This window comes from Balaenoptera musculus, chromosome 15 (genome assembly GCF_009873245.2).
Source record: "Balaenoptera musculus isolate JJ_BM4_2016_0621 chromosome 15, mBalMus1.pri.v3, whole genome shotgun sequence".
NCBI lineage: Eukaryota > Metazoa > Chordata > Mammalia > Artiodactyla > Balaenopteridae > Balaenoptera > Balaenoptera musculus.
The window spans coordinates 14,279,196-14,295,668 of record NC_045799.1 but is presented as its reverse complement, the minus strand read 5'-3'; the positions used below and the strand labels follow the sequence as shown (position 1 = coordinate 14,295,668).

The window sequence follows — 16,473 nt, the reverse complement described above, 5'->3', positions numbered from 1 at the left end:
TCCTTCCATCTCCCTTTCTCATCTCTTTCAGAGATTCCAGTTGCCCATATATTAAGCCATTTGAAGTTGGCAAATCTTCTAACATTTTTTTCCCTTATGGGACTTACATTAATGGATGGTGATACTTCTCTTTACATTAATGGATGGTGATACTTCTCTTTTAATCCTGACTGTTCTAACTTTTGAGTTACATATTCCATTTCTCTTTTAATCCTGACTGTTCTAAATTTTGAGTTACATACTCCATTTCTTCAGTCCTTTTTCCTCTGGGTTCTCCAACCAGGTTTCCCAGGTTACTGTGTTGTCTTTGTGTAACTTTGTCTTTGGCCATAAGATTTTTCTATACATGTGAACTATTAGGTTTATTTAAATATTATATCTTCAAATCAATTTTCACTTTGTTCTTTTTTATTATCACCTGATTTCATCTTATGTTGCAATGTCTTTTAGACAGTATTAGTCATGTATATCTTTAAACTATTCCTCTGTAGCCATACATTTTCTAATTACTTCAGTAGCATTTTAAGATCTAGAATGATGAGGGTAAAAGAAACACATGCTAGTTTTCCATTGTTAATTAACTTTTTTAATTAAAAAAATTTCCTAGCAATTAACCCATTTTCATTTAGATTTCTTTATTACCCAAAAAAATAAATGCTAGAAATTATCTTTTTGTCAAACTGTGGGGTCATAAGTTTGATAGAGTCTAGTGTTATCAAGATACTAGAAAGTAAAGACGTGCTCATGCAATATAATAACTTACTTGAGTGTGGTGTGTGTGTATACATAAAAAAATAGGACTCCTTTTCATTTCTAAGAATCTATGCCTAGAATACGTTTCAACAAATTAACAAAGATGTGTATATATGATTGTTCTTAGTGTTCTCGGCAATAACAAAAATAAACAGAACTCAAATATCCAAGTAGAGCACTGGCCCAATCAATAATAACCCTGTCATAAAGTAAAATATTAAATATTAGTAAAATTGATAAACCAGGTTAATATTTACTCATAGAGAAATCCCCAGTTTTGTTGTTCAAAGGAAAGTATTTAAAGTATAATCACTTTCACAAATTGCTGTATCTATAGAGAGAGATTTTAAAGGACCTTAGTGAAAATAAAATTTTAATCCTTGCTTAGAATTTCATGTGGCTCTTTTTAGAGTCTTTAAACTTTTCTGTTTTGGTGACTACAATTTCAACGAGTCATTTTTCAGTTACAAATGTTAAGTATTTCAAGTGAAAGAAATTTTTCACTGGATACACGTCGATCACTTAAATTATCCTTGTACTTGGAGAACACTTCTCTCTCATTCCTCCCCTGACAAACTCCAACTTCTCCTCCTACTCCTCCAAAGTCCTCAGTCACTGAACCCTTCTCTCCCTGCTACCCCACTAACTAGTGATCTCATTTGTTGTGATGCCTGGATTTAATTTTATTTTTCTCATACTGTCTTCCCATTAGCATGTCAACCATCACTGGTGAATTATCATGCCCTTTATGAATCTATGAATACCTTCAGGCAGAGCTCTCACCATGCAAAATATCAAAAACCTTCTACTTTTGTTCAACGTTATGAATGTGGTGACTGCAGCATGGCTTTTAGCTATAGATCACAACTTACTGAACACCAGCGAATTCATAAGGTAGAGAAAGCCCACAGATACGATGAAAATGCAAAGGACTTTAGGCATCCCGCATCATTTACAACGGTCCAAAGAATTTATATTCTGGATAAACACCTTGAATGTAACCAATGTGGCAAAACCTTTAACAGAGCTTCAAAGTTTATTCAACATCAGAGCACCCACGGCGGACTGAAACCACACAAGTGTGATGTGTGTCAGAGGGCCTTCAGGTTTCTTTCATCCCTTATTACACATCAGAGATTTCATGCTGGCAAGAGATCAAATCTGACTCAGCATCAAAGAACTCCTCCACAAAAGAAACTCTTTGTCTGTACATTTTGTGGAAGAACCTTTCACAGTTCTTCAGAAAAAATTCAACACCAAAAAACTCATACTAGAAAGAAATACTACACATGTAATCACTGCAGAAAGGACTTCAATCCATATTCACAGTTTCTCTTACATCAAAGGGTTCATACTGGAGAGAGACCCTACAAATGTAATGATTGTGAAAAATCCTTTAAAAGTCAATCGAATCTTAACAAACATCAGAAAATTCATACTGGAGAGAAGCCCTTTTCATGTAATGAATGTGAGAAGACCTTTACCCAGTTCATAGATCTTAATCGTCATCAACAAATCCACACTGGGGAGAAACTTTACATCTGTGATGACTGTAAAAAGACCTTTGTCCGTTTCTCAGATCTAACGCGACACCGAAGAACTCATACTGGAGAGAGACCCTACAAATGTAATGTTTGTGAAAAAACCTTTAAACATCAGTCAAATGTTATTAAACACCAGAAAATTCATTCTGAAGAAAGGCCCTTTACATGCGACGGATGTGAAAATACCTTTCGCTATTACTCTGACCTTAACCGACATAAAAAAATTCATACTAAAGAGAAACCCTATAAATGTAGTGAGTGTCAAAAGCTTTTTAACCATAGTTCAAACCTTAGTAAGCATATGAAAATCCATACTGGAGAGAAACCCTTCGTATGTAATCAATGTGGAAAAGCTTTCAGTCTAAACTCTAAACTTTCTCGACATCTGAAAACTCATGATAAAAAGAAACCCTAAGACTATAGAAGATGCAGGAAGGCACTTAGAAATCACTTACCTTTTACTAGAAATCAAAAATCTAAACCAAAGAGATCAATGTGGAAAGGGTTTTAGCCAAAGCCCATTCTTCTGCATGAATTCATCCTGTATGGAATATTTTAGAAATTTAAATACATGTTGAAGAAATGGGAAGATGTGATCAGAGATGTACTTTCTATATTATAATTGACTCAAATCTTTGAGCAAAAATAGTTAAACATGCTCAAGCAAAACGTGAAACTGAATGAGGCAGTTCCTATGATGGGAAGTAGGCTAAGAGGCAGCTCAAAGGGTGTAGTAAAAAGAACAGATTCATTTTGCTGTTTGTTCATAATCTATTTTCACTGGGTGAATAAAACCATATTTTTAATAGAGATAGCTCTCTAAAAGTGTAAACTTTTGTATGGAGAGGATGCAACCCTAATCTAAGTGTAAGTAAGGAAAACAAAAGCCATCTCTTTGGAATTAAAACTTCAGAGAAGAAGAAACTTTGCCAGTGAACAATGAAAAACAAAAAGTGGGTCACTATTTAAAAAAACTAAAGGATAAAAAGTTAAGAGGGTAGACATGAGAAATCCAAAGGTTGTGGGTCAGTGGTGAGAAGATGGTCTCTGCTCCTGTTCTAAATGAAAACAACTCGGAGACACCCAGCCTCCCCAAATAGCTGGCACCACTCTTGGATGTATCTGGAGAACCAAGAGGAGATGGAGAGATTGCAACAATTCTAGGACTTAGATTCAGGACCTGGAGAATTTATTACTCATAGTGTTATCTGTAATAAGTTGATTTCCTGTATTCCCTGATGACTAAATCATAAGTTTTCTAGTGCATGCTAATACTGGTGTGTAATGCTGGATACAATCAGGCCTTGTGTCAGAAATCTAGACTTTCCTGAATTGGTTCCCATAATCATTGATGGCAGCTTAACCCTGTTCAGCCAAGTGGGATGGGCGTAGTCTAACAAGTCTCTTTAGGACTGGCCTCAATCCATAGAAAGTGATGGAAAGACAACACTGTTTCTTCGAGGGTCATTTTCTCATCTTTCTGACCTCTGCTTTCCCAGATATTAGAGTATAATAGTGGCTGCCACAGAGCTAAATTGTTGTAATCCCCAGATGTGGCCCCTCGTCTCATGATCGTTCCTTATGTGCTTTTTATCTCTAAGAAAAGGTGTGTACATAAGTTCACTTTTTGCAAATAACTTATAAAACTATAATGTGTCTGTTAAGTTATATATGAGCTGAAAATGCAACTGAAATAAGTTTTAAAATGAGTACAAAATAAATGTTATAAATACAATTATAAAAATGTAAAATGGTTATTGGGATAAGGAGGGGAAAATTTGGCAATTACTCCTAATTTTGGTCCTTAAAATTCTGGTTTAGAGTCAAATTTAACAGGAATTATTTTATGTGCTTAAAAACATTAAGGAGGCTTCCCTGGTGGCGCAGTGGTTGAGAATCTGCCTGCCAATGCAGGGGACACAGGTTCGAGCCCTGGTCTGGGAAGATCCCACATGCCGCGGAGCAACTGGGCCCGTGAGCCACAACTACTGAGCCTGCGCGTCTGGAGCCTGTGCTCCGCAACAAGAGAGGCCGTGACAGTGAGAGGCCCGCGCACCGTGATGAAGAGTGGCCCCCGCTCGCCCCAACTAGAGAAAGCCCTCGCACAGAAACAAAGACCCAACACAGCCAAAAATAAATAAATAAATTAAAAAAAAAAAAAAACATTAAGAATTTCCAACATGGCCCCTAACTGTAAAGTCTATACTATAAGGAGAAAAGAAAGAAGCTTAATAGAACAGAACAGCTTGTACTGAAAAGTCTAGTATTCCAAATTTGCTAACACCAGACTCAATAGAAACCTAGATTCCAATAAGAAATGTCTAACATATTCTTTTTATATCTGTTGCCATGTTTCCTGGGAACTATCACTAATTATAAGCCTAAAGTCTCTAATTATATGAAAATAAAAAGGATAAAAGGATAGCCATTATGCAAAAGTTAAGGCCATTCAAGACATTCTCATTGGCAAGTTTCAGCTGAAAAATCTTAATTTCCTATCGGATTTTTTAATATTAAAACACATAAGATATTTCCACTGTTTAAGCAAATAATAAGAGTTATTGGTATGATAAGTGGAGAGAGAAGCTAGAAATGCTTCTAGAGGCTTAAATATAGAGGCTTAAAATGTCATCTAAACACTAACATAGTGTGTACAACTTCCTGTTTCTGCTTTTAATAATTAATTCCTTATTTAAATTCACTGTCACACATTTGAGGACAGAATCCAACAGGGTGCTGTAGGTTGATGTGAGTCGCTCCAAAAGATACACTGAAGTCTTAACCCCTGTGTGCAGGGAAAACTCAGTTCTCCTGTGTTTCTCCTTTATCCCACACTACCACCACATTCACACTTGTGACACCAGATGTGTGGGTTTTTTTCCCACATGAAGCAATTCTGTGATACTGGTTGAGTGTCTTATAATTTAATTCATTTCTGACTATACCCACCTGGGGATAGTGTCAGATCCCACAGGGTAAGGGTACAAGTCCCACAAGACTGCCCCTCAACCCCAACTCCAAATCCCAAGTCCAGGTTGTCACCTGTGCTTCTGACAGGTTGGCTATAAATCAGAGGTTCCCGTGACCCTATCCTAGAGTTTGATTAACTTGCTAGAGCAACTCACAGAACTCAGGTGAACAGTTTACTTGCTGTTTACCAGTTTATTATAAAAGGCTATGATAAAGGATACAGGTGAACATTCAGATGGAAGACATGCATAGGGCAACGTATGTGGGAAGGGGCATGGAGCTCCTGGGGAAGCCACTCTCCCAGCACCTCCACCTGGAAGCTCTCCAAACCCCATACTGTTGGGGTTTTTATGGAGGCTCTATCATGCAGGCAGGATGTGGAACCAGGAGGACGGAATACCATGGTTAGTCCCCTTATTACCACCTCTGCAGATGAAGGGATTTGGGTCCGTTACTAGAAGGCTATGGAGACAGAGTTAGAAGACAAAACCCAACCTGTTCAATCTGAGAATTTAAAGCACCATAAATTAGGAAATTATAAGCTACTAAATTATGATAAGAACAGTTAGTTTTGATGTGGAATGAAATAAGGTTAGATCCTCAAGCCTCATACTGTCACACAACAATGTGGAAAGGAACAGATTAACTTAAACATCATCTCTTTCATTATTTTAAAAGGGAGGCACACGTGGCATAATGTTTGAATTGTTGAACGTTTTCATGGTGCCCAGTGAATGTTACAACACATTTATTAAACATGCTCTATTTCTCTCCTGTGTGAGTTTTCTGATGTGATAATGAGGTTTGATTTATGGCTGAAAGTTTTCTCACATTAATTGTGTTTATACAATTTCACTCCTCTATGCCTAACCACAGAGTTTTAGCATTGTGTAAATTACCTGATTTGTTCCTTTGTTGATCACTGCTTTCTCGGAATTCATTCCTTATGAGTTTTCTGATGTAGCAAGAAGTTTGATTTGTGGCAAAATGTTTTCTCGCATCCGCGACACTCATAGGGTTTCTCCCTGGGTGTATTTTCTGATGTTCAGTGAGAGTCCACAGCCGATGGTAGGCTTCCCCACACTTGTTACATTCCTAGGGTTTCTCTCCCATATGAATTCTCCGATGTACTCTGAAGCCTGACTTATGGCAGGAGGATTTCCCACGTTCAGCACATTCATACGGCTTCTACCCAGTGTGAGTTCGCTGGTGTTCAACAAAGGAGAACTTCTGGTGGAAGGTTTTCCCACATTCATTACACTCGTAGGGTCTCTATCCTGTGTGTGTCCTGTGATGGCAAGTGAGGGCCGACTTCCGGCATTAGGTTCTCCCACACTCGCTACATTCATATGGTCTCCCCCATATAGTTCTCTGATGCTTGATGTGTGAGTTTTTGTTGATGGCGTGTCCATGTCCGTTGCACTCATAAAGATTCCCCTTTGTGTGCACTCTCTTATATTCACTGTGGTTTGACGTCACAGCGAATGTTCTACCACAGTTATTAAACACACTGCGTTTCTCTCCAGTGTGAGTTCTGTGATGTATAGTGAGTGTTGACTTATGGCAGAAAAATTTCCCACATTTGTTACATAGGTAAGATTTCTCTCCTCTATGAGTTATCTAATGTGCCGTGAGGGCTGCTTTAGTACATAAAATTTTTCCACACTGATTTCATTCGTAGGGTTTCTCTCCTGTGTGAGATCTCTGATGCACATTGAGGGCTGAATGACAGAAGGTTTTCCCACATTCTTTACATTCATTTGGTTTCTCTCCTCTGTGAGTTCACTGATGAACAGCGAGGTAAGATTCTTGTTGAAGGCGTTCCCACATTCTTTGCATTCGTAAGGTTTCTCCCGTGTGTAACCTGAAATGTTCAGTGAGGGCTGACTTCCCCAAAAAAGGTCTTCCCACATTCATGACACTCATAGGATTTCTCCCCTCTGAATTTTCTGATGCACGATGAGGGCCAATTTGTCAGTGAAGGTTTTTCCACATATGCTGCATTCATAGGGTCACTCTCCAGTATGAATTCTTTGGTGTCTAGTAAGGTTCGTCTTTACACAGAAAGTTTTCCTACAGTCATTACGAACATAGGGTTTCTCCCCTGTATGAATTCTCTGGTGTACAGTGAGGGTGGACTTCTTAGAAAAGGCTTTCCTACATTCATTACATTAATTTGGTTTCCTTTCAGAATGTATCCTCCTCTATGTGAAGAGGACTGCCCTCTTGAAGAGGTTTTCCCACATTTGTCATAGCCAAAAGGTTGCTTCAAAGCCTGAATGTTCTGGTGCAGAATAAAATCTTCATTTTGACTTCTGGCTTTTCTAACTGGATTATATTTGTATTGTTTCATTCCAGAACGACTTTTCTCTTGCTTAGAAACGAGTTGCGTTTTCCCACATCTACTGTATTCATCAGGAACCTTTTTTTTTTTTTCCAACATGTGATGGTAGCATTTATTTATTTATTTTTTTTAAACATCTTTATTGAAGTATAATTGCCTTACAATGGTGTGTTAGCTTCTGCTTTATAACAAAGTGAATCAGTTATAGTAGCTTTTCTTTGCAACGATTACTTCTGAATTAGTTTTCAAATTGTTTCCACATGGATATCTGTAGGGTGTTTTTCTTGAGGGAACAATATTCATGCCCAGATTAAATGTCTTCCCAAATACAGTAGCTCTCTCTGTAATCAGTGTTTTATTGCAGAAGAATACAATTTGCCTCAAATGTTTGCCTTGGATTTCCTTGTCCTCCTTTAAGGCATCATCAGCTTCTAGGAAGGAGTACCATTAATAATAACATGTGATCCGTGACACACTTGCTATGAAATGAGAGTTCCTTACAAATGCCTTGTTGTGGTGGACCGGCCCAGCTCTTCAGGATTAAGGAAATGTCAAATACAAACATCTCCTACTGATTTGGGGGAAAGAAAAAAACAAAAAATAGAAAAAAAGCCAGCCCACCCACACCAGCCTGTTTAACAGGATGAAAGGAAGAGGAAAGTAGCAAAGAATACGAGTACCTCTGACGTGGAAAAAGGAAAACAGTCACAAGGAACAGTAAGCACAAAGTATACTGCAAGTGTGTCTGACACAGTATTGAATAAGACAGATGAGACTCAAAGAAGCACTCAGAGGCAGTGAGACCAGGAGACAGAGACTTCAGAGAGATGGTCAGAGGTACAAAGAGACACAGAAGGAAGGCGTGAGTCTCAACTTTTGCTAGCGCATGGGAACTTCAGAATTTGCACAAATACAAAGAATAGAAAGAAAGACTGTGGGCTGAGCAGGGCTGGAACTAGGGTGAGGTAGGCGTGACCTCTAGGGCACGCGCACCCCCCCCAAGAGTGAGTGTCTTCTTAAGTTTTGTATCTGAGGCACCTTGGTTGTCTCACCCTAGTCCCCACCCAGTGGGACTGAGCATGGAGAGTGAAACTGATCTCTCAGTTAAAGGATGGAGAAAAACGTGGAATGCAACTAGATTTGCAAATAGATTGTGTAAATCAAGCAAGATTTATTTTTTTAAGACTGACCTATGAATGTCTGAATATACAGCAAGTCTATGTTAAAGGAAGGTGGGGTCAGGTAGGCAAAAGAGAATGCCACAGAACTAAAGTTCAGAGTATGCTAAAAGAGGGTCTGTATACCAGGGATGGATAACTTAGCAGCAAAAATCTTTACAAATTTCGATTAAAGAAGTACATTTAGGACTTCCCTGGTGGTGCAGTAGTTAAGAATCCATCTGCCAATGCAGGGGACATGGGTTCGAGCCCTGGTCCAGGAAGATCCCACATGCCACGGAGCAACTAAGCCCGTGTGCCACAGCTACTGAGCCTGTGCTCTAGAGCCCGCGAGCCAAAACTACTGAGCCCGTGTGCCACAACTACTGAAGCCCACGTGCCTAGAGCCTGTGCTCCACAACAAGAGAAGCCACTGCAATGAGAAGCCCGCACGCGGTAACGAAGTGTAGCCCCCACTCACCGCAAGTAGAGAAAGCCCGCACACAGCAACGAAGACCCAACACAGCCAACAATAAATAAACAAGCAAACAAATAAATAAATAAATAAAAATTAAAAAAAAAAAAAAGAAGTACATTTTTCGGGGACAATGTTTTTAAGTATCTATAGCGTGACAGTCATTTGTCCTCAATTACTTCCCAAGGTCTGGGGCCTATAAAAAGAGATTCCTGAGGAACATTACAAAGATGCCAACTATGATCACTAACCACCACAGAACTCTCATTTCCACTGGTTTCCACCTGCTTAGTTATCACTCACCTGAGTAGTTCTGACTTGAGAATTCCTCTACTGTCCGTGGTTCTTCTCCTTGCTCCAGTCTGAAGATCACATCTGGTTTGCTAACGTTGATACCCTGTTAAAATGATATAGAACTTGGACCAAGCCCTTTGGACTTTGGGGACTTGAAGGATGAAGAAAGACAGCTTCAAAAGCTGTGTGATGAAGATGTCCAGCAACAGGTCATTAGAGCTAGAACATTCAGGGGAAGGGTGGAGGGAGGGCAGTGAGCACAAGCACGACACTAACATTGCCTAAAAGGGTTTAATCATCTCTCTCCCCTGAAACTCAAGGCTAAATAATGAAATTCAACATGTTTTTGCAACACAGAGCAAACACATCTCTTGGTAGTTACACAGGGAAGCTGTACTTACCCACCGAGATGCGGCTGCTGTAGTTCTCCAGCACCACATCCCTCTACAGGAGCCTCTGAGCACGGTCCAGCTGCTGCCACTCCTCCTGGGTGAAGTCCGCAGTCAGGTCCTTGAATGAAACCAATCTCTGCAAGAATACGTTTAATCTGAGGTGAACAGAAGCCCAGTGGATCCCTTTCCACAGTCAGGTCCTTGAATGAAACCAATCTCTGAAAGAATACATTTAATCTGAGGTGAACAGAAGCCCAGTGGATTCCTGGGGTGCCCCCATCCTCCACTTTGGAGACCACTGTTGTGATCATGGAAATCCATAAAGAGATATTTGTCAGCAAGGACTGTTAAGATGTGATCAAATTTGCATTTTGGAAGCAATGCTCCAGAGCATAGGGGTCGGCACACTACAGCCTGTGAGCCTAATCCAACCCACTAAGACCCAAATCCGGCCATGCCCATTTGTTTACACGTATTCTGTACTGCTGTCACACTACAGCAGCTGTGCTGAGTTGATTTGACAGAGACCAGAGGGCCAGCAAAGCCAAAAGTAGTTATTATCTGGTCCTTTACAAAAAATGTCTGCTGTCCCCAACTCTAGAAAAATGGGAAATGGCTTAAAGATCAAATTAGAGGGGAAGAAAACTAGGACGCCATGGTGAGACGTGACCACAGGTAGCTCTGGTAGGGGTGGGAAGGAGGGAATCAATCTTACACGATGAGGAGCCAGAGGATTTGGCCACTAATTGGTTGTGCATGGGAGATATAATGTGCAGATTATTTTGTTCCAGATTATTTTGGGAGCATCATATGCTGAGATTAGGAATACAAAACAAAAGCAAAAAAAGAATCGAGCATAGGAAACTGATGCATTGCTGTTTCAGATGCCATGCTCGAGTCTGTGAAGGATACAAGTAGAGATGTCCAGTGGGCAGTTGGATATATGGTTCTGAAGCTCAGAAGAGAGAGTGGTGACCAAAAGCAATATTAGAAGGCATAAATAACAGGGCAGATCTCTATGGACCAATATGGAGTGATTCCCAGGCTATATTAGTAAGTGAGAAAGAGTATCTATAGTATGCTACCTTTTATGTAAGAAAGGGGATGTAAGAAAATACACATGTATCTGCTTATGTGTACAAAAGGAAATACAGAAAGGGTAGACCAGAAACCAAAGAAACTGGTTACCTTCAGGGGACAGGTGGGAATAGTTGGAAAGAATGGGGGCGACAGGAATGGGGTAGAATGGGATGGGGGGAAAGCGACAACTCTCTAAGTGTATCTTTGTGGCGTCACAGACATTCTCAGAGATGCATTTCAAGGAGGGTGTGGTCAGACTGTCAAATGCAATAAAGAGTTTAGTAAAGCATGAACTGGAAAATACCCACTGGATTTGAAAATATTTACTAGAACAGATTCATGAGTGTGGTGGCGGCAGACACAAGACTGCATCAAGTGAGTTGAAATGACACGAGCAGGTGAGAAACGTGGTTCAAGCAACTCAGAACAATCAGAGAGTGGAGGGCACTTCCCTGGTGGGCCAGTGGGTAAGACTCCATGCTCCCAATGCAGGGGGGCCCGGGTTCAATCCCTGGTCGGGGAACTAGATCCTGGATGCATGCCGTAACTAAGACCCGGTGCAGCCAAAAATAAATAAATAAATGAAAATAAAATCTTTAAAAAAAAAAAAAAAGAAAGAGTGGAGATTGCAGGGAATGACATGTATGTGTTTAGAAAGTAATCTCCTTAGCTACGCCTGGTACCCCTTGCCTCCAACTCACAGCCTCACCAATCCTCCAATGAAGTGTCTTTTCCTGACAAATCTGTACCCTGCCCATCCCCTTCCATTGCAACTCACATCTTTCTTCTGAAAGTTGAACTGAGGCTTTGCTGAGCCACAATAATCAATGGTCTTTGAATATGGTATGATCACCCAGATTCTGCTCACCCTGGAGAGGAAAATTCTGGTCCAGTAACTCTTGAATATGCTCCTTTCAGGAATTCTGTCTCGGCCTTAAAATCCTAGGGAGAGATTTCAGTTCAGAAACATGTTCTTCCAGGTGTGATTTCTGTCCTTGGAGGCTTCTGCTTTTTCCTTCACTGGGACGGTTTTGTTTCCACCTGGGTGTAGCAGCCACTTTTCCATTAGCTGGAATCTGCGCTTGGGGTCCCAAGGTTCAAGTGCCTGGTGAGCTGGACCTTTCCTAAAATCCAATCAAGGCCGCTGAGAAGTGAGACAATACCGCAGGAGGCAGAAAGAGCCCAGAAGCCTCGATTACACCTTGTGACCTAAGGAAAATAGGTCCAATGGTTTGATTATCAAAATACATAGTATAACTGCTTTCTAGGGCACACAGAAGGCAAGTCATCATGCCAGAAAAAACCCAATGGGTGTAGGCAGAGGGGAATGCATATTACAAAGATCATGAGACTGGGAGTAAAATAGACTTCATTTTAAAATCAACTCATTCACCAGAGAATAAATCACTTTAGCTCTCTGTAAATGAGGTTTTAAAATGTGCTCCGACAGGGGGCAGTAATGCCGACTTCACAGCCTGGTTGGGAGGATTGAGGGAGATATCTAAAAATCTTTGTAACACTGATTGCAAGGGATACGTGTCGAGGGTGTATTATATTCTGGGCTTGCTTTTTACTTCAGAACAACCCTATGGGGCAAATATTATTCCTAGGCTCATTTTACAGATGAGAAAACAGGATGAAATAACACGCCCTGGGATGCAGTGCTGTTCTGTGGCAGCACCTGGTCTGGACACAAACATCATGCTCTTAAAACCTCATGCAGCGCTGCAGACATCAGCCCCCAGCGCCAGCCCCCTGAAATCTTTTCCAGTCATATCTACATCCTGGCCATTCTCTTCAACTGAAGCTCACATCTTTCTTCTAATAAATGCTTAGTATAAAATAACTAATATAATGATTACCATATTTGTTTCTATAAATAGTCCTTCCCTTCCCTAACGGCCTCCAGTATTCTTCAACCCAGCCCAGCAGGCTGCAGATCCAAGCGCCTCAGCGGAACTTTGGGGATCAGATTTTAGCCATTTGAATGTACAAACCTTGCACCTTCACAGAGCACCTTCTTCAGGCAATGAATGGCTGCAGGGAGCGCCCGCCATGAGACCTGCAGGTCAGGAGCCCGGCCTTCGCTCCCCTTCTCCGGGACCATGGGAAACCCGGCTCCGGGCCTCCCTGGAGAGGGATGCGGGAAGAGCGCGCACCCACTCTCCGCGGACCGAGGCCAGCTCCGCCCAGCCACTTCCCCTCCAGCCCCCGAGGGCTCGGAGCTCCCCGCCAGTCATTTAACTTGTGGGTGCACCCGCTTCGCTCCCAGTTCACCAGGCCCATGTGACCACGGAACGGCGCGCCCCGGCGGCTGCAGGACCCTCCGCGGGAAAAGCCTAGAGGAGAACACGTAAACGCGCCCACGTAGAGAGCCGAGGCCCCACATGCGCAGAAGAGGCCGCCGGGCCGTCCTTCCCAGGTTTTCCAAAGGGCGGTCGACGCTTTTCCGGACTACATTCCCCATAAGGCACCGCGGCCACCGCCCACAACGGAGGGCTCCTTAGAGGAGCCTCTGTTGTCCTTACTCAGCTTGGTTGATTGCTAGGAACCATTAATACAAAAAGAAAAGGTGCATATGAATTTCACCGAAGACTATAGTTGAGAAGCGAAGATTACAGACTATGAAGTGTCCACCAAAATGCTAATGATTCCCAAATCCTTATCTTTCTCCTAAACTTCTCTTAGGAACACCAGAGGTGTATAGTCCCTTGTTCTTCCTCCTGTTTTTCCCACTCAGCATCAGAACACACACTGGGGAGTATACCCAATGAACATTTCAAATGTGAGAAAGACTTCTATAGTATATATCCAGCATCTCATAGGGGAGCAAGCAGAAGAACGTAACCAACACAACAAAGCTTTCACCTATTTTGGTGAATCCATATAAATATTTTGAATGTATGAAAACGTAGAATTCAAACATTCTCTAATCCAAGAATTCATGCTGAAAGGAAATCTATCAGTGGGGAGCATTGCATGGCCTGTCCAGCTTATGGCTTGGAAAGAGCAGGACTGGAGGATTGGGTGACAGCAAGAATATCCAAGGAAAAGACGTGTAACAGGGAGCTCAGCTCGGTGCTCTGTGATGACCTAGGTGAGTGGGATTGGGGGGGAGAGAGGTCCAAGAGGGAGGGGATATATGTATACATATAGCTGATTCACTTCACTGTACAGCAGAAACTACCACAACATTATAAAGCAATTATACTCCAATAAAAAAAGACGATGTGAAGACACAGAGGGAATGAAACCTACAAGCCAAGGAACGCCTGAGGCTACAAGAAGCTAGGAGAAGGGCTTGGCGAATCTCCCTCACTTCCCTCAGGAGGAATCAACCCTGCCGACAAGTTGATTTCAGACTTCTAGCCTCCGGAACTGTGAGACAATAAATTTCTGTTGTTTAAGCCACCCAGTTTGTGGTACCTTGTTACTGCAGACCTAGCAAACTAACACAGAAGGCAAGATGGCAGAAGGAATGATTTGAGGACAGGCAGAAGTTACTGCAGCACTATGGAAATTTTTTAAAAGGAAAATACTTAACATCAAAGATAAAATTTACCTATGAGCCTGTACCTAAAAGTGATGATTTATGTAATATTTTTATTCTCTTTTCTTCAGTGCTTATCTCAGTGAGGATCTGTGTGTATTCTATTCTTTCTGCCTTTACACACACACACACACACACACACACACACACGTGCATACATTTGAAATTCAAATTCAACTAGTAAGTTAAGAATACCCTCATAATCCTCTTCCTAAAAAAAAAAAAAAAAAAAGCATTTATGGCAGTGGGCAAAAATTGTGAAGATCTTTGTGTTTGTATTAGTTTTCTATGACTGTGTAACTAAGTGTTAAGGACCTGGGTCCTTGAAGTCTAATCAGTAGACATTGATAAGAGGCCACAGTGGAAGTTGCATTGTCAATATCTGCTTTCTGGTCTGCCTCTTCCCCATCCTCCCTCCAGCCATTTCCCCTCCTGTCCCACCTCTTTCCCATTGCTCCCCTCCCCTCCTGCTAGGCTATTCAGACTGATTCATCACCTCTGAGGACCAGTCCCTGAGCTCCGTGCTAACGAGATTGAGCCATGGAGTTGGGGACCTGGGAAGCTATAGAACTCAGACCCCATCCCCCTGTCACTTTCCCTGTTTCCCCCCTTATTCTTGCAATAATTTCCCCTCTGTTTTTTAAACCATTCATTCAACAGGTGTTTATTGGATCACCACCTATATGCTGGAATCAGCCTGAGATTCACTATCTCTGCCGTAGATTCAATGCTGGGATTTCTACCCTTGCAAGACCCACTTATGTCATATTGTCCAAATAACTCAGAAGAGAGATATCCATACACGTCACAAAGAAAATATAAAGTCATAATTAATTTTATTCTAATAGAGCTATCAGGAGGATTGTAGGATGGCGTCATGTTCCCCTAAGAGATGTTGAAGTTTTAACACCCAGTACCTGTCGATGTGGCCTTATTTGGAAATAGGGTCTTTTCATGATCAAATTAAGATGTGGTCATTAGTGTGGACCTTAATCTGATATGACTGTGTCTTTACTAAAAAAGGGGGGGGGGAAGCAACATGCAGAATTTGGACACAGAGACAGACACGTACAGTATTATCATGGGCCAGCAGCTGTTGACTATAGGTGAACTTTGCTGCCCTGGCAGAAGGGTCCTGCTGCTGTGAACCCGGGTGGACTCTTCTGTGGTGGATATCTATTGTTGTTAGTTTTTTTACTTTTGTTTTTGTTTGGTCCTCTGACATCCATACTGCCTTTTTCTGATAACAAGCACTTCAACTTTCCTTTGAGGAACCACCCTATTCCCATTAAGGTCTGCCATATACACTCACATAGGCTATGCACTGCACAACTTCAGAGGATCCATCCATTTAAACTGCTGAGTGGTGCCCACTGGAATGGAGCAGTACCCAAACTATACAACAGTCAATGGCAGCTATTGAATGACAGTCCAATAAATTGCCCATCCTTCTCCTGGCCTAGGTGGGGTTGATTCATTCTGATATAGATGCCATGAAGCCACTGCCCATTAATTCCTGCTATGTGGATCCCTGGGGTTATCCTGGTTATGGTTCTTTCCAACTCCAATCAATTCCTTTTTAATTTAATTAGCCAGAGATACTTTCTGTTGCCAACAAAGAACTCCCAACAAGTCACAATCTACACCTCACACTGGTAGCCAGATCTTAGCAAAGGGTGTTGAGTATTAAGATTAAATTTAGTTTTTATTCATTATCTATTCATTTGTTCATATAATAAATAATTGTGGCAACCTCTTAGATTTGTATATTTATTAAACTGGGAAACTGTTTTACTAAATATACAAATCTAGGCTGTCTGCAATGTTAATGGTGATCCCTAGGGTTGTGCAGTGCACAACGTGTGCACCTCTACCGAACAGCCCTGGACACCACTCTCTCCTCCAAGAGCCATG

The 16,473-nt window shown here is 41.4% G+C and overlaps 1 protein-coding gene across 1 annotated transcript; it reads right to left on the bottom strand.

Annotated features, from left to right (window-relative positions):
* Positions 1-5,568: 5,568 nt before the first annotated feature.
* ZNF334 (zinc finger protein 334) lies at positions 5,569-16,472 on the bottom strand. Its single transcript, XM_036825214.1, is given in 11 exon segments — positions 5,569-6,290; positions 6,293-7,075; positions 7,078-7,118; positions 7,120-7,160; positions 7,162-7,207; positions 7,209-7,500; positions 7,503-7,704; positions 7,822-8,042; positions 9,547-9,640; positions 9,943-10,065; positions 16,434-16,472. Coding segments are annotated over 11 exon segments (1,968 nt in total). The 3' UTR covers positions 5,569-6,204.
* Position 16,473: the final 1 nt, after the last annotated feature.